This window comes from Opisthorchis viverrini (assembly GCF_000715545.1).
Source record: "Opisthorchis viverrini unplaced genomic scaffold opera_v5_272, whole genome shotgun sequence".
NCBI lineage: Eukaryota > Metazoa > Platyhelminthes > Trematoda > Opisthorchiida > Opisthorchiidae > Opisthorchis > Opisthorchis viverrini.
Window position 1 is genome coordinate 356,974 of NW_008751930.1, and position 18,338 is coordinate 375,311.

Sequence of the window (18,338 nt, forward strand, 5' to 3'; positions counted from 1 at the left end):
GAGCCACCGTAAGGCGACGAAGCACAATTGACGCCAACAGTCTCGTTACAACCGGAGTCAAGCTGATCCCCCTGTGGTTACCACACTCACTACGCGCCCCTTTTATGAAAATGGGCACTATCACCGATTCTCCCCAGTTGTCTGGGACAGACTCCTTTTCCCAAATGCAAGCAAACAGGTCGGACAGGCTGCGCACTAGATGTGGAGGGCTCATAAATACGTGCGTAAGTACCTCTTTCTGTGGATTTTCAAATGGGCGGATTGGGAAGGTGACTATGCATTGAAAGTAATAGCTTGGATCCAAGAACGCCATTGAGGGCGCGACCGGGCCACATGTGACAATGTCTCTAACCATTGATATGGCCCGTTTCGGGGTCTCCATCCAGGAAGGCGGTAACGACGAGCGTAGCTGAGTTTGCTGGCAGTGGCTTCTATACCTCGGTGTCAAGTCATTGTTTGACCTTCACTGGCTCGTTTCCACCCTTCACGTGGTTGTGCGAAAAGAACGCTTCGAAAAAGTCGGTCGCCTGACATACGGAGGTCGTGGCCAAGCCAGCGCAACCGATGCAGAGTGATCAGTTCATCTACTGTAGGCGAGTTATTTCTTCCGAAAACTGTTCGAAGGACTTCAGCAGTGTGGATCCGGTGTTCCCACCAGATTCGGGCAATGCTCCGAAGATATTGATGGAAGTCTTTTGACGTTCTCGGCGCGCAGCGACTAGGTTTTTGGCCCGTATGGGACGTACGGCAGCATTGTAAACTCAGCCATTGACGGACAAAGTGATAATATGCTCACGCCACAGGTGACGCAGGTTCATAAAAGCTGCTCTGGTTTTCCTGATCCTGCGAGACCACCCGGACTAATCCAGCTGCCCAGGTAAACAGATTAGTCCACTATCTCAACGGGCTTATCCCCAAACATGAGGTTGGCTTCCGCGCCCACCCAGTCTTACAGCAGCACTTTTCACTTTGCAGGTGTGAAGTGCATGCCAAACTGTGGGGCAGAATTATTTAAATTATTTGATATTGTTTACATCATCACGGGGTCAGATCCATAAAGAGCTATGTCGTATGCGTACTCGATATCTGTGGGCGGATGCCCAGGGAGAACTTCGACTCCTAGACATCAGAAGCTGATAGTGAGTCTTCTGTGATCGTATCAATGACAAAGCTGAAGATAAAAGCTGAAATAAGACGACCCTTTGTGACACTGCTTGATGTAGTAAACTCAGGAGAGAGCTTCCCGTAGACCTTTACACGGCGGCCTGAGTTGGCGTACAGCGCACTGGATACCTTTGCTCCACAGACACTGCCACAATACCCGACGGTCCACAGAGTAAAAGACAGCTTCCATACCGGTGAACGATGGGTGATATGGCCCAAGTAGTTGGAGCGTGAACTTACCGACCGGAAGGTCCGTGGTTCGAACCCGACCTCTGCCTCTCGACATCCCCTGTTCAGGCTTGGGAAACCTGGTAGTGTCCCGGCCCTCGTGTTTCCTTCGGGTAGCGTGGCAGTTAGGCACCGAAGTGGTGCTACAGCTGAACGAACACAACCATTGTTGGTTGCTGGAAACAGTGTCACTGTTCCAGAATCTGACGGAGGGTGAATATGTGATCAGTCCATCGTCTCGCAGGACGAAACCCATTTTGGTTTTCACGGATCTGTCTCTCCTTGTGTTCAGTCAACCTTCGAAGGATAAGATTAGAAAGCACATTCGATTCTGCAGCTACCAGGTTGACACCATAGTGGGTTTCAAACAGGGTCCGCGTGCCCTTTTTTAAGTTTCGGATCGTTATCGGCATGCCTTATTCTGCAGGCACCTCGTTCCATATAGCACCAATAGGCTTTGTCAGATTGATTAACAGGCTGTGGAGTGCTTAATGCACATCGGTTGGATAACTGGCACTCAAACTACCCAGCAACGTTTGCTTGTGGGATGGGAAGTGTTTGAGACAAAGTGTTTGGTGGATAAAGAACTATTATGGCAAATGATATGTCCAGGTTTCCCGAATTGAGGAAGGGGTTCGGACGAGGTACCCACCTCGAGCCTTTGACTCAAAAGTCTGACCCACAAGTCAGTGGGAGGATGTATGGTTTTCTTCGGGGACCTTGTCTGGAGCAGGTGATTAAATAACCTGACCTGCTCGGCTTCAGAAGACTGAGCTAACCTGAGGATGCAGGGAGTAAAGCATTACTGCCTCACTTCTGAGACGGCTATGTACAGCGGGTGCCTTTTGAACGATATCGTATCCTTTGATTTTAAAAGTCTTTTAACCGTATTGAATAATGCGCCAGAAGTCACGGCCAACCGTTGGACGATTGGTGTGTAGTTTTTGGGGTTGACATTTTCCATATCACCTCTTTTTAGGAAAACGTAACACAGCTGCCTCGGGGTAGCATCTCCAGGTCGAGGATCTCTGAGCTCAATAAGAGGACTAATCGCTTCGAACGTTTTCGGTGAACCTCAGATTAAACCGTCTGGAATTCAAGGATCACTATCAGTTTTTGGTATATCCCGAACGCTTCTTACGACTCGTAATCTACGCGAAACCTTGATTCTCGCGTATTACTTCTTTGCCCGGTTGTTTAACCAATATGTTCAGAGCTATCGACGGGGGACTCAAGAGGAGGCGTCAACTGTCTTAGTATGGTGTTTCGAACAACGTTTTACCTCTTGTCACCGCTATTGTAGGCGAAACTCTCTGTGAACAAGTCACCGCCTTTCGACATGCGTCCTGCACCTTCAAGGTGCAAAGTTACATTCAATGCGGTCTCCTTGCAATTCAAGGAGAAGCACTGGATATTGTATGGAATTTCGCATACCTCGTTGGTTGTTGTAGCTCTGACGGAAGTGTCTGATGAAGTCAGTGCGCGAATATCAAAGGCTTGAATTACGTTCGCTACTTTGCGTCAAAAAGGCATACCAGTTTCAAAGGTCGCGTGCACCAGAATACAGTAAGAGTTGTATTGTTGTGTGTTTGTAAGACGTGGCCTCGGCAGACAGGCGGTCTGAAGCTCTTTCAGGCTTTTGACAACCGATGCCTCAGAAGCGTTGTTAGTGTTGCATGGCGTCAACGAATTCCTAACGAGGTAATGAAAGAACGAGTATCTGTTTGTTCGGTGGGTTGTTCAGTCGCGGATAACCTCCAACACCATAAACTGTGGCGCTGCAACCATGTGCTACGCGTGCCGAAACACCGTCCGCCGAAACCAGTGTTCTTTATGCCTACTTCTGATTAGCACCGCGAGTTGGACAACTTATGGCTTGCCAGTGGGGTGTGAGATTAACAAGAGTTTAGGTAGTGTTGGTGCGATTCGGCTTCAGGATGAGGCTACGGTGACCTCTTGCACTTGGCATGAGACAGTGGAAGATGTCAGTGGCGTCCATGTTGTCAGCTTCCGTTCAAAATTCTGATTGGGGTTAAGGCACTTCAGAACGCTTGTGATAGGCCAGCATCAGGCTTCCTTCTTTCCCACTGTTTTCTCTTCTTTTCACCCTAAGGCTTTGAATATAATTAAGGAAACCTTGTTGCTGTACGGTAGTGAACCATCAGTGTCAGCACTGATGTTGTCGTCTTGATGATGGCTGTGAACAAGTTTGGTCCGCAGGAAAATCATACGGGTGTTATCTTTGACAATGTGTCGAACACTTCGAAGCACATTAGGTGTTTGTGATTCACACTGTTCGCAAGAGACACGCCTGCCATTGATGAGGACATCGAACATTTTATAGTATCAACTCCCAACAACAGCTCTCTCAGTGACGGCGCGAAGCACACTGTTTGTGATTCACGCTGTTCGCAAGAGACACACCTGCCATTGATGAGGACATCGAACATTTAATAGTATCAGCTCCCAACAACAGCTCTCTCAGTGACGGCGAAGCAACAGTATTGAATACTGATATCATGCTGTCGAGGATTATAATGCAACAAAAAGTCGATTTCGCTACGTGGTCTAAATCGGGAGTATGGGGTGATATAATCGCGGCTGTTTTACATTGTGAAGGTCGGAAGGCAGCATTTGCAACCCAAGTCTCACGGCTTAGCCCACAAAGAGAGAAAATACCTCGTTACCCACTGGAGTGGATTCCCGCCTTAGTTAGACCAAGAAATTCACGCCCAATCATACGTTGAGTAACACAAGTAGTTCACAGATTTGGTGCACTGTTTGTATTGAGTGGATACAAATCCGCAACCAATGGTGGAACGTGAAAGGATTTGAGTGCCACAGGCGAGTTTCGTCCATGTGTCGTTTCAACTTACAGCTCACGGCTTTCGGATAATGGTAGCTACCAGAACTTTGAATACTGATCATATCTTAGACGTGGGTGCTTTTAAGAAATGCGGTTGACAGTGACAGGTGAATGGCAAGGTCCAAACGATTTTCAGTGGGTCTAGAGTTAAGAACACTTTTGGAACGCCTTTTCGCCCCACCCATCACAGTATCCTCTCCGGCAGAAAACTGAGATGGAAACATCTGCTGACCTGTAGTCACCGATGCAAAGTCATTAGTTGTACGTGTGTGTATATATTGGCGATGAAATTAGAGGGTTGGTTGAACAAGATTTCTTGTGAGAAAGGTCTAGAGGTGGAGCATTTTCGTGTGAATCATCAATAGTTGCACGAGAAGTTCTCCTTGGTTGTTACGACCCATGTTGCTTTATGGATTGGGAATGTGTCGAGGATATAACAGGGACTTGATGTTTCACCGTCGGTGACTCTGGGGCATTTTTAGGGTCTGAGTGGGTCGTCGAGTCAATTTCGGTTGTCTTATGAACAGCTTCTGTGAATGAAGAGTGCTTTCAGGCTGCATGACGTTGCATATCTTTCTGTCAGAAAACGATGTTTGACGGTCTAACCTTTATTGATGATCGATACCACTGTTTTTGTTTCATTTCAGCATTTTGTTGTCCGAGCTTCAGGCGATCACATTCGCTTAAGAACTGATTCCCTACAAGTGTTATTATCATGCAGAATTTGTTAGCGGGCTGCCGCAGCACCAGGCCCTTACTGCAATCAGTTGTTGGTCTTGGGCATCTGAATGGTAATCCTAGAGTAGCACAGGCGCACAAACTTCCCGATCTACCGTATGACTTCAATGCCCTAGAACCCACTATATCCGCCGATATCATGCGCCTCCATTATAACAAACACCATGCGACCTATGTGTCCAACCTGAATATCGCTGAAGAGCAAGTCGCAGAGGCCATGGCCAAGAATGACATCATCCGGGTGAGGTTTTAAACAATCCCTCGGCCTTTTCTATGCAATGCTGTTATTCACCATACCCCGTTTGCAAATGTTTCCTGAGGTTTGTGCAGTTCATTACAATCGAAGCCTCCCAAAATTCGAATCTACGTATGTTGCCAGTGTGGTGTATAGCTGGCTTGAAATGCGCAAGGGCCATGTTGATCGAGATATTGCACTGTTCATTAAGCTTAAGCAGGAACAATCGAAATTCCAGGGAATGTATTCGTCTCCACTAAATCGTTAACTGCGTCTCAAAGATACTTTGCTTCATTGATCGAACTTTCGAATCAAGACTTATGGATTGGTTCCTCTAGAAAGCCGCATCTCCTTGCCACTGAAATGGCTGTGGTTTTTAGTTAGAGGCTCAAACTCTGATACACACACAGACCCAATCCTCCGTCCCCACAGCTCTGTGCTTACTGACCCCACTACAAAACCCACATCAGTAATGATTGATCCCAACTTCAGCTCCGTGTACTCAGTTTGGACCCTTTAATACAGTATCGTGCTTTGTTTGGTTCCAGCCCGCTGTCCGCTTCAATGGAGGTGGTCATATAAACCACAGCATTTTCTGGCACAACCTCAGTCCCAAAGGAGGTGGCACCCCGAAAGGCAGTCTTTCCAATGCGATCATCGCTGATTTCGGGTCTTTTGAGGAGTTCAAGTCCAAGCTGTCCGCTCTAACCATCGGCATTCAGGGCTCCGGATGGGGTTGGTTGGGACTGAACCCGATAACCAAGCGTCTCCAGCTTGCCACATGTGCAAACCAAGATCCTTTGGAGGGGACCACAGGTCTGTTGTGTTGTTGTTCGTTGTTATTTTCGATAGTGCAGGAATGTGTGGTTTTTCACAAAGATGTAATGGTACCCTTTTGACCCATTCCTGAAGGGGTCTACTCGATTTATAACTAATCTGGGTTGAAAAGAAATGGTGCAGTCATTGTGTACTGAACAGAGTTTTCTTCTCCAAGGGACTCTTCTGCTCTTTTCTGCCATGAAATTGGAATTGTTCAGCTGTAACGTCCTTCCGTGCCTAGCTGCCATGCCACCCGAAGGAAGCACGGGGCTGGGATACTGCCAGTTTACCCAAGCCTAGGCAGGGGAAGTCGAGAGGTAGAGGTCGGGTTCGAACCACTGACCTTCCTCCAGTCAGTAAGTTCACGCTCTAACCCCTTGAGCCATCTCGCCCCCATGGGTATCCTGAATTTTTGGTGATCTTCGAATAACATAAACCACTTCTGAGTCACTGTCGAAGTCCTCGTTGTTATCCTGAAACACATTTGGTACTTTTCTTGGTTTCCATAGATGTTTTGTCTTCCCTGGATTGATTGTCTTACTGACCGCCCACTCGTCGAGGCCCACTGCATATGTGGTTGTTCTCAACCAGGGATTTGAGTGAAAAACAAAAAACTAAAGGACGAAAGGCTCCGATTTTAGCTCGACTGTGAATATGGAGCATCCTTCAGCCTCAGAAGTGTCCGAGTGTATATCTCTATTCAAGCCTGATCGTGCTACTTGTCCTGGAGACCTCCCACCTGCTCTGTTCAAGGATGGCGATCGACTCATCATCCAGTGCCTGTCTAGCTTATTCGGGTCTGTTTGGGAGACTGTCCCAGACAACTGGGTTCGGTCGGTAATAGTGTCCGTTTTCAAAATGCTTGCTCGCAATGAATGTAGTAACCACAGAGGTATCAGTTGGACTCCCATTTTAACAAAGCTTCTGGCCTCACTGAATCTTCATCTTCTTGCGTCGACACGCGAATTGTTGACCTGTGAGCATCAAACGGGATTTCGACCCGGTGGAGGCTTTGGTGACTACATCTTCACACGCCGTCAGGTCTTAGACCCATATGTCCAAACAACCCACAATCTTGGCATTCCTTGACTTCAAGAGTGCGTTCGATTTTGTCGGTCGGTCGGTATTCTTAAGCACACTTGCTCAGCTGGATATACCCAAAAGTTTGTGAACATAATTCGGTCCCTAGTTTCATATACTTCTGAGCGTGTGAGTGTATGGTGAGCTCTCGGTGGCTTGACCATTTTATACACCCCTAAACACTCTACGAAGGCAATTCTTGTTCTCTGTGCTTCCTTCAGGATGGCGCAGACCGCGAGTTGGCTGAAGAACGCGAGAATACCAAGAGTTTAGGTGTTGGTGGTGCGGTCCGCCTTCCAGGTTCGGGCCTTCGTGACCTTTTTTGGCTCTTGGCTGGAGACAGCAAGAAATGGTGGTTATTCAACGTCTGTGACGTTCGTGCTGTCAGCTTCCGTTCGGAATGTCTGATTGGGCGCTCGGAATGCCCAGAATGCTTGTGATAAGCCAGCGCCTGGTCCCCTCTTTTCTCTTCTTTTCACCCCAATATAGTTAGGCGAACTTTGTGGTTGTACGCCAGTGAAGCATCACTGCTAGCCCCTATGTTGTGATGATCATCAATGAATCGGTCTTTTTAATAGCTTTTGATTATGTCATTGGAATAACAAACCACTGAGCAGTATTCAGATGACCAAGCGGAAAACTGAATGTGGGGTCCTTCAGCCTATTGTGGCGCGTGGAATTGAATACAGTCTGAACGAGTGTGAAAGAGTCAAGCAGTTATTATGTTCTCATGATAGGGCATTCAGGCCTTTCGAGAAGACAAGCTAGTCCAAGCACCTCAGAACGTATGAGGTGGAACTTTGCCTACAAAACGCATTCAAGGCCCCAGGACAGAGAAGCGCCAAAATGAATGGCACGATCGATACCCGTTTTACTGTGTTCAACTTCCAGCACATCACTTTCAGCTTGTGTTCACCAAATTTACGACCAGTCCTTATTTGGTACAAAGCAAACTCTGAAGGGATTAGGTTGAATGGTTTGATGGTAGTAAACGCCGCGGAGGCAATTTTGTAAATGTGAACAATGACTACCTCTGCGCCGCGCTCGACACGCGCGGTTCTCACGGATTCAACCCGTGAAGCTAATCCGTAGCAGCATCAACTGATGGATTACAGACAGCATGAAATGAATTTAGCTTAAATTGGTCCAAAGAGCTACTGAATTATGAGCACCTTGATCGCCTTGTGAGCTCGCCTTGATCCAGAATTAGTTAACCTGCACGCATCTTAGTTCTTGTGCCTCTTTCGGGTTGCATGACAGCTATACTTCAACCACAGGTGAACCATCCGATCTTCCGGTCTGTTGTCATTTTTTTGGTTTCGTATTCGGCTGCGAATGAACGAAAGTTGTTCCAGCTAATCCGAAAAAAAACAGGACTTAGAAGATATCCCTCAAGTGATTTGATCGAATTTCATGTTAGAAACCAGCGCACAGTAACCACCAGCGTCTAGATCACTGGGTGGAGTGAGTTTGTTAGTGCTGTCTAGGTGGCCATCTTCCACTTTGCCTATCTGCCATTCGACCCGTGGTCTGATTTTAGGCTCCCTCTTTCAGTTGATGAACGAAAGTGTTCCAGCTAATCCGAAAAAAAACAGGACTTAGAAGATATCCCTCAAGTGATTTGATCGAATTTCATGTTAGAAACCAGCGCACAGTAACGACCAGCGTCTAGATCACTGGGTGGAGTGAGTTTGTTAGTGCTGTCTAGGTGGCCATCTTCCACTTTGCCTATCTGCCATTCGACCCGTGGTCTGATTTTAGGCTCCCTCTTTCAGTTGATACATACCCTTTCTGCTTTGGGTCATCACCAGGCTGTTGGACCAGATGAGTTTCCTTGAGCGTTGTTCAATGATGGGGTCGGTCTTTGCGTTCGTTTTTTACTAAATTGTTCACACCTATTTGGGAGGGCGAGATGGACCAAGTGGTTAGAGCGCGAATTTACTGACCGGAAGGTCAGTGGTTCGAACCCGACCTCTGCCTCTCGACTTCCCCTGTTTAGGCTTGGGCAACCTGGCAGTACCCCAGCCCTCGTGTGGCATGGCAGCTAGGCGCCGAAAAGATGCTGCAGCTGAACGACCTAAAATCTAAAACCTATTTTGGAACAGTGATGTGTTTCAGAGAAGTGGGGCCGACCGTTGGTCGTATCTGTGTTCAATAAAGTTACCGAACAGACTATTCTAACCAGATAGATATGAGTCTCACACCTGTTTCAGGACGGCTGCTGGTATACCTTATATTGCAAAGTCTATCTTCAGCACGTGAGACACTAGTCTGACAGCGTCAAGCAGGATTTCCACTTGACAGAGGTTGTACTGATCTTTACATTCTGTCAGGTGCTTGGGTAGCGCTACTCACACCGGCGACCAACAATTGCGGTTTTCCTTGACTTTAAGGGAGTCTTCAGCTCCCTGGATAGATTAGCTCTTAAATAATCGTGGTCAGACAGAAATAATGTCGAAATTTGCAAACAGTCCACGTTGCCCTCTGTATTCATACTTCCGGTCGGGTTGGGGTGTACAGTAAAGTGTCCAGAGGCGTCCTGACAAATAGTGGAATCAGTCAGGTTTGTCTCCGCCTTTTTGTTCGGTTTCATCCTCGAAGTTGTCGTGGAGTGCTCACTATAATGAACCATGAATCTATATGACGAAATCACGTCTGGAGAGAGGTTAATGGACTTGGACTTGATGATATTGTTTTGTTGTTTGACGTTTTGGATTACTTTACCTGGAATATCCGGAGGTCGTTCTACTTTCCAACAGGCGTTTTGCACCTTCGGATTGCAACGTCTTTAAGATTCTTCATCCTGTTGTGCCCCTTGAAACCTCAGACTGACGGATTTGAGTTTTGTCCACCGGCTCATAAATCTTGGCCGCTGCATAAGCCTTGATTATATTGCAGCAGATGAAGTTTATGCGCGGATAATCAAGGCACGAAGTGTTCAACAACTTGGCTGGGAGTCGGAACCGAATGTTGCTGAAGCTTAAGGCCTCGTATACTCACTCTGTGGTGATGAAATTCCCCCCCCACACACACACACACACGGAAATATGTACATGCTGTTGGTCTCGGTTAATCCAGCTTCAACAGACATGCCGAAGTGAAAGACATCTTGCTTTACTGTTTACTTCTCTTGAATTTTCTATGGCACAAATTTGCCCTTATCACTCAGTAGAAAAGTAGAAACCCATCTTATAAACGTCTCAAAATTAACCTGGGTGTTCACTACATATCAGAACATTGGTGCAAACTGGCTGTTTCTGATACAATTGTGAATGTGTGAAGATATGAGAAAATTTCAACCAAGCAAAGGCTCCGGTGTGGCCTTGTTCAGTGATAGTGAGTAGTTTCTGAAGATGAAGTTGATATACAGAGATATCATGCAGATCTAAATACTGGACGACCGCGCAACGTTGCGAAAGAAAACCTGTCATGATGTTGTGTTACATTCACTACGCAGACGCTTCGTGAATACAACTGAATGAGTGAAATGGCTGCTAGCCCGTTGGCTGTTGGACCAGATGAGTTTCCTTGAGCGTTGTTCAATGATGGGGTCGGTCTTTGTGTTCGTTTTTTACTAAATTGTTCACACCTATTTGGGAGGGCGAGATGGACCAAGTGGTTAGAGCGCGAATTTACTGACCGGAAGGTCAGTGGTTCGAACCCGACCTCTGCCTCTCGACTTCCCCTGTTTAGGCTTGGGCAACCTGGCAGTACCCCAGCCCTCGTGTGGCATGGCAGCTAGGCGCCGAAAAGATGCTGCAGCTGAACGACCTAAAATCTAAAACCTATTTTGGAACAGTGATGTGTTTCAGAGAAGTGGGGCCGACCGTTGGTCGTATCTGTGTTCAATAAAGTTACCGAACAGACTATTCTAACCAGATAGATATGAGTCTCACACCTGTTTCAGGACGGCTGCTGGTATACCTTATATTGCAAAGTCTATCTTCAGCACGTGAGACACTAGTCTGACAGCGTCAACCAGGATTTCAACTTGACAGAGGTTGTACTGATCTTTACATTCTGTCAGGTGCTTGGGTAGCGCTACTCACACCGGCGACCAACAATTGCGGTTTTCCTTGACTTTAAGGGAGTCTTCAGCTCCCTGGATAGATTAGCTCTTAAATAATCGTGGTCAGACAGAAATAATGTCGAAATTTGCAAACAGTCCACGTTGCCCTCTGTATTCATACTTCCGGTCGGGTTGGGGTGTACAGTAAAGTGTCCAGAGGCGTCCTGACAAATAGTGGAATCAGTCAGGTTTGTCTCCGCCTTTTTGTTCGGTTTCATCCTCGAAGTTGTCGTGGAGTGCTCACTATAATGAACCATGAATCTATATGACGAAATCACGTCTGGAGAGAGGTTAATGGACTTGGACTTGATGATATTGTTTTGTTGTTTGACGTTTTGGATTACTTTACCTGGAATATCCGGAGGTCGTTCTACTTTCCAACAGGCGTTTTGCACCTTCGGATTGCAACGTCTTTAAGATTCTTCATCCTGTTGTGCCCCTTGAAACCTCAGACTGACGGATTTGAGTTTTGTCCACCGGCTCATAAATCTTGGCCGCTGCATAAGCCTTGATTATATTGCAGCAGATGAAGTTTATGCGCGGATAATCAAGGCACGAAGTGTTCAACAACTTGGCTGGGAGTCGGAACCGAATGTTGCTGAAGCCTAAGGCCTCGTATACTCACTCTGTAATGATGAAATTCCCCCCACACCTTGACGCGAACACCCTAGGCGTCTTCGGGTTCTTGACCACCGGTGCCTCCGTAGCACAGCAAGAGTTAGTGTTGTAGCGAGCAAGCAAGGAGGTGGTGAGTACCGGGGGACGAATTTGAGTCGTTAGAGCAACCGATAAGGTTTGTGCAGGACAGGCCATGGCGTAGCAATATGAATTGAAAGCGGCTACTGTCAAACTGACTGCTCTAGCATGTCCGCGATTCCCTACTTGAGGCCCTCGTGATATCGCCTGTACCTGGTTGGAAACCCAGCAGGACACTGCACACAACCAATCCCAGTGGCGCGCGTGATATGATTTCCTAGCCAGATCGCTCACCTAAGGTTCGCCTGTCGTGCGCTGGGTTTGTGTTGGATGAGGTTCAATCCCGTCGATACCCCGTTAATCAAAATGATGCTCACACGTTTATTTTGACGCCGTCCAAAGGTACAGACACATTATTGATCGTTTTCTTCGCACAATCAGCCATAAACCATGTACCGCGGGGTACATTGGTTCCAGCTGCTACATTTCCGACTGCCACAGAGCTTGGGAAATACAGCCAAACCTTTGAGTCGGTGACATGCTCAGTTAGTTTGAGAACTATGTAGCTGTGCGTTGAAAGCAATAGCTTTGGTGCCTGGGTGCCATTGACTGCGCGATTGGGTCATTTTGCTACAGTTCCGACCACCGGAGAGCTTGGGAGATACAGCCAAGCCTTTGAGACGGTAACATACTCAGTTAGTTTGGGAACTAGGTAGCTGTGCGTTGAAGGCAATAGCTTTGGTGCCCGGGTGCCATTGACTGCGCGATTGGGTCATTTTTCTGCCAGTGTCACTAACTATTGGTGAGTTCAGTCTCGGAGTCCACATCCGGCAAAGCGGCAGTCATCGTCCCGACTTAGCTGGCTGGTTAGTGTTTTCATACTTGGTTGGCACCGTCCCTACTCTTTGCTAGGTTCTTCCTTCCTGTTTGTATGGCAGTTGAACACCAGTACGTATTACCAGTGTATTGTTTTCAATGGTCATTGATACTGGACTAGATTTTTTGTTGGCTACCAATAACGTAATTGTTTCATTTGTTCATTTCTGCATTTAGGTCTGAAGCCACTACTCGGCATAGATGTGTGGGAACATGCCTACTATCTACAATACAAGAATGTACGTGCTGACTATGTGAAGGCCATTTGGGACATTATCAATTGGGATGACGTCGCCGCGCGATTTGACTCCGCCAGGTCGTAAACCAAGCCACGAAGACCGAGAAATTCTTGTCATACATTTTTGTCTTGATCACGTAGTCTCTCTGCTTAATTTGACCTGTCGTCCACAATCTTTGTTCTCCCATTTAGATAAGGAGCTAGTTGGTGGCGGGGATTTTTTCCCCACAATTGATGATGCGGCGAGGTTTCCTCCCGGGTTAGCTAGAGCACTTGGGAATCTCAGTGCTCCTTCTTCTCATGGATCAGGTGAGCGTTGGGAATCGTGCGGAGGATCGGTGTGTCTTGTGATTGGGTGGTTATTCATCTGACGGCCCTCGCTACGGAACAAGCACTGGTCGATGATGTTCTGGGGTGACGTTAGAATGAATACCCTCTGTTATTGGTGTAGGGGGCGCTTTGGCTTAGTGACTAGGGTGTGAATTTACTGACCGGAAGGTCCATTGTTCGAGCCCGACCTCTGCCTCTCGACTTCCCCTGTCTAGGCTTGGGCAACTTGGCAGTAGCCCAGCCCTCGTGCTTCCTTCGGGTAGCATGGCAGCCAGGCACCGGAAGGTTGTTACAGCTGAACGAAATTCCATCACTGCCCACGGCAAGTGGATTTACTTTCACTCACTGATAACAGGAAGAAACGAGTGAGGGCAATCACATGCTGGAGAGTGGCTATACCAGTTCTTTCTACCTAGGGCGACTGCCGATTGAACGATGTGGGATTGGACAAGTCTGATACAACAGTGCTATTCTAGCAATTCAGTTCAACCGCCATTGGTGGGTAAGATACCAGATGGATTGTAAGTGACTTGTCTGGCTTTAGGAATTCAGTTTTGTGGTTACTTTCAGACAGCTTTTGCACACTCAGACAATATAGCAGTCGAACGGCGCATCCGATCCATAAAAATGACAAAATGGGCAGAAATGCAGACCAAAGTGATTACGTGCTCAGTAAATTAAGCAGCTATCAGACCCAACCAGGCGCTGGATATCGGACCAAACAGATTTGTAAATTAAGGAGCTATCAGGCCCAACCAAGCACTGGATATCGGACCAAACACTAGCACTGCTTAAATCTCGGAGAACTATCCCACGAAAATAACTTGGCGCGACGAATTATCAGCGGTCTAGCGAAAATGAGCTTACGAACCGACCGTGAAGTCTGGTGGACAAAGAAAGCCAAGGAAATGGAAGAGGCCCAGAAGGCCGGTAATGCCTGAAGATTATTTCAGTTGATCCATGCGACCGGTTCCAGGAACTAAGATGTCTTCAGTTGTTCGGCAATCGTTGTCTCCAGACCATAGCTCGTGGTGTCAGCCAGGCAATTAAAAAGCGAGTTTTTGATTGTGCAACTGGGACTTCCACTGAAAAATGTGTTCGGTCCCAGAAGCTGTGTTGGTCAGGTTGTGTATTTCGCATGCCAGAGCGTAGTTTACCGAACAGATTGCTATTTTCCATGCCCAATTCAGAGTGGCGGAAGCAGAGAGGTTTCCAACCCTTGACTTGGCAGACTGGTAGGAAAGATATTACGAAACATTTGGGTGCTGTCCGTGCTACTCGCCTTCCAGAATAGGGCTCGCTTGATCCCTACTTTGTCTGGTTGGAGACACCGCAAGATATGGCCGCCAACTGATGTCAGTGGCGTTCTTGTTATCAATTTCTATCCAGATTGCCTGAATGAGTGTTTGGAGGTATAGGCACTTCGGAATGATTGTAGCAAGCTAGCACTAAGTTTCCCCAGCCACCTTTATTCTATTTTCAAAAATAAGGCTTTCAAATAAACCATGGTTGTACGACAATGAAGTATCGGTGTTGAACACTGATGTCATCCTGTCGACGCTGACGATGTACTTGTGTGTCCCAGAGCCCGGAGGGTTAGGCCTAATTAAACACCCTGTCTTCCATCGTCTTTCTCTACACTGTTGTGGTCGCGTGGGACCGCTTTAACAATGACAAACCACTGTACGGATCTAATCCACAGTGCCACCGCCAACCACGCCAGTCATGCTTTTTGAGTAATTCGCCTGAGAATAAGGACCTACTGTCCAATTTGGGTTCAAGTAGAACATAAGGTTGGCGGAAACTTGTGGACTGTGCCTACCTGATGAGCCCCAAGGAGGGCGAAACCGGTGGTGGGCTATCGAAGAGTTTTCAGCAACCTTGTGAGTAGTTTCCTTCATGAGACCTATTGTCAATGTTTATCATATGCAAATGGACCAATAGTTTAGCGATAGTGCATACCCGGACGGTGTGGATTGTGATATTGAAACGGCACTGTAGCCGAACAAATGGAGAAGCAGAGTTTCATAATATACATACTGTAGCAGTCGATAATCCCCAAACTGGTCAGAAAAAATGGATCTGTCTTTGGATGATGTCATGTGGATCAATATGTTCTTCATGAGTGCGACACGCATATGAAAACTATACATCCGGTTTTGCCAGACGGTATGTCTCACCATCAAATACCAGCTCGGAATCGTGTAATTTCTTATCTAGAAATTGGCGCAGTTCATCTCGGTTGCACTCCAACGTTGTGGTGGATCCGAGTGCAAACATTCGCAGCATCGAGTGGATTCGATCGAGTGAAAGTCCGCCAAGATTGGTGAGCATCGCGACGATGTAGGACCAAAAGACCTATGAATGGATAAAAGAGTTCATTTCAACGGACAGTGGATAACGTACAATCAAATAAGAAAGCACTGGTCTGGTGCGACGCTTTGTTTACGAGAGTCTACCACAACAAACGATGTCTGTGACACAATGAGCCCGATCGATCTAGGTTAAGAAGTCCGCAGAACAAGTTTTCAGCTGCAGGCGAAAAACTGAACGAATGTTTTCATTCAGTAGGAACAGCGAGATGGACCAAGTGGTTAGAGCGCGAATTTACTGACCGAAAGGTCCGTGGTTCGAACTCGACCTCTGCCTCTCGACTTCCCCTGTCTAGGCTTGGGCGACCTGGTAGTATCCCAGCCCTCGTGCTTCCTTCGGGTGGCATGGCAGCTAGGCATCGGAAGGGTGTTACAGCTGAACGATTTCGAACAAAGAAACTTAGGGGATATCAACAGTACTGCAACTCTTTGGTAAGATTTTCGATAAAAAACCATCAGTTCTTCGTAGAGATCGCTTGTATGTTCCATAGAACTCATCGACGTAATGAACGCGATGGCGACTGATAAACACCGTTAGGAACTCTCAATGTGGCTTTTCTTCAGTCTTAGAAGGACTGGTGCGTCTTTCCCCGTTATCAAAAGCGAACTTACCGGAAAGTTCGTGATTTAAACCCTAACCCGACTACTCTTGTCTAAGCTTGGGCAACTTAGCCGTATCACAGCCCTCGTGCTTCCTTCATTTGCAATGTCAACCAGGCAACCAAGTACTGCCACAACTGGACGTTGTTTTTTTTTTGTGTGTGAAAAGATAGTGGTACACCGCTAAGAGAGTGAAAACGCACTATACCGTAAATAGGTGCGATAGAATGTCTCATGAAGCTGGTCAAGGCAAGATCCACAAGGAACTAGCACCTCACAATAAATCCGACACAATAATCCGAGAAGAATGCATAATCTGGGGATAAGGTGAAAGATGTGATCCAAAATGTCTTGTGTTCCCGTTATTCTTCTGAACTCGCACGCGGACTGCGCCCTACCTCGGCCTCAGATTTCCGACAAACAACGGTCATGATCAACATACTTCACCTGGCCGGCTGGACCTGCCCACTAGACGCAGCGTGGGGAATACAGACAAAGTGGCTATATATGTGAGCTTGTCATAAGTAACCGCTAACAGGCAAAACGAACCTGGAGCTCCTTCTCCTTACGCTCTCGTACACTCGAAACCACTGACTCCGTGTCTTCGCCTTGTCCTGTGAGGAGCCATCTGCTTGCCCCAGGTGATTGTGACACGGCACTGGAAGTTGAAGATGTAGTGGCCGCAGCTGCGACGGCGTTTGTCGATGAGTATGTAGCCGAGCTACAGACCTCGAAAATCTCGGCATTCCCGTCGGCGTTGACTGAGCTACCTGGAACTGTGGGACGTTGACGTATGAAACCGAGGTGAATGAACGACTGCAAACTGTGTCGGATGTTGGATAACTGCGTTTCTAACTCCTGGAAATGACGGAGCAAGAACATAGAGGAAGGGACACGTGAAAAACACGAATCAAAGTAAACGGTTAGGGCTTATGAAGATCTAGCCGGACGGGTGAGTTACACTAACCTGAGCCAGATCGCGCACATTCCAAGAGCGTCTCAAAGTGAACAAGTAGGCGACCGAGGCCTGCAATGGGGTCACATCCAGTTGTAACTTGCGATCGCCAAGCTCCAGATCGATGTTGACCAATCCCAATTTGTGCATCCACCGAAGTGTTCGATTGCCTTTCAAACGTTGGAAAACCCTGCAGATAACCACAAGTAATGAGAAGGTCAGAGTAAGGCCAAAAGCCGTATGGAAATTTTATGGAAACAGCGGAGCATGAAATTCATTCTGGATCGTAATACGATCCTCATCACTAGAACACCAAAAGGCGGAAATACTCCTCGACAATAATTTTTCACCGGACAGAATTCCAACCTTCGATTACGAAGAGCCAAGAAGATTAATCTTATCCGAAAGCTTGTTAAAAGCTCTGCAAAATACGCTGTTGCTGGTACAATGACCAACAGCAAAACCAGTCAGTTTTCAAGATTTGATACGGCATCGCGAAACCTCGAAAATTTCGAATCTCATGTCGCTGGCCGTAAAAACCCGTAACGAAATCCAATACACAGAGAAGTCGGCATAAAATTGGAACCCATTTCTAAAGCCTTACTCACCGGGAAGAAGCTCATCGAACTATCGTTACGGAGGCAGGCTGTGTCATGAAAGAGAGCCGTATTAAAATGTCACACAAATTTCGTTGCGCACCAAATACAGAAGAGCTCGAGATAACTCAGCGATTGAGGCTTGAACTTACTGCCGGAAGGTTCGTCGTTCGAACTACTCCGGTCTCGGCTTGGGCAACCCTCGTGCTTCCGTCGGGTGGCATGGCAGCTAGGCACAAAGATGGTGCTACACCTAAGCAGTTATCGTCACTTTTATTTATTTATTATACTATGTTCAGACCGCAAGCAAGACGCTATCTCTGCACCACTGCATGTGTTGGACAGCGTGACGCGATCCAAATAGTCTGCACCGTACTAGCTAGCACCCTGTTTGGGATAAACATTCAATTTGTTTTTTCAGTATATATATATATATATATATATATATATATATATATGCATTTGGGGCTTGCGGG

The 18,338-nt window shown here is 47.1% G+C and overlaps 2 protein-coding genes across 2 annotated transcripts in view; one reads left to right on the forward strand and one right to left on the reverse strand.

The window, feature by feature from the left end:
* Nucleotides 1–5,135: 5,135 nt before the first annotated feature.
* Nucleotides 5,136–7,139, forward strand: T265_09387 (hypothetical protein; the record flags this gene model as incomplete). The annotated part of the gene is made up of 3 exons (XM_009175431.1): nt 5,136–5,237; nt 5,780–6,047; nt 6,721–7,139. The coding sequence occupies 3 exons, from the start codon at nt 5,136–5,138 to the stop codon at nt 7,137–7,139; spliced, it is 789 nt and encodes a 262-aa protein (XP_009173695.1).
* Nucleotides 7,140–15,283: 8,144 nt separating this feature from the next.
* T265_09389 (hypothetical protein) overlaps nt 15,284–18,338 on the reverse strand; it is a gene marked incomplete at both ends in the record, with an annotated part of 68,298 nt that continues 65,243 nt past the window's right edge. Inside the window, 3 exons of the mRNA XM_009175433.1 lie at nt 15,284–15,697; nt 16,861–17,169; nt 17,279–17,456. Of these exons, the coding sequence (XP_009173697.1) occupies nt 15,485–15,697; nt 16,861–17,169; nt 17,279–17,456 (700 nt within the window). The remainder of the gene's footprint in view (nt 15,698–16,860; nt 17,170–17,278; nt 17,457–18,338) is intronic.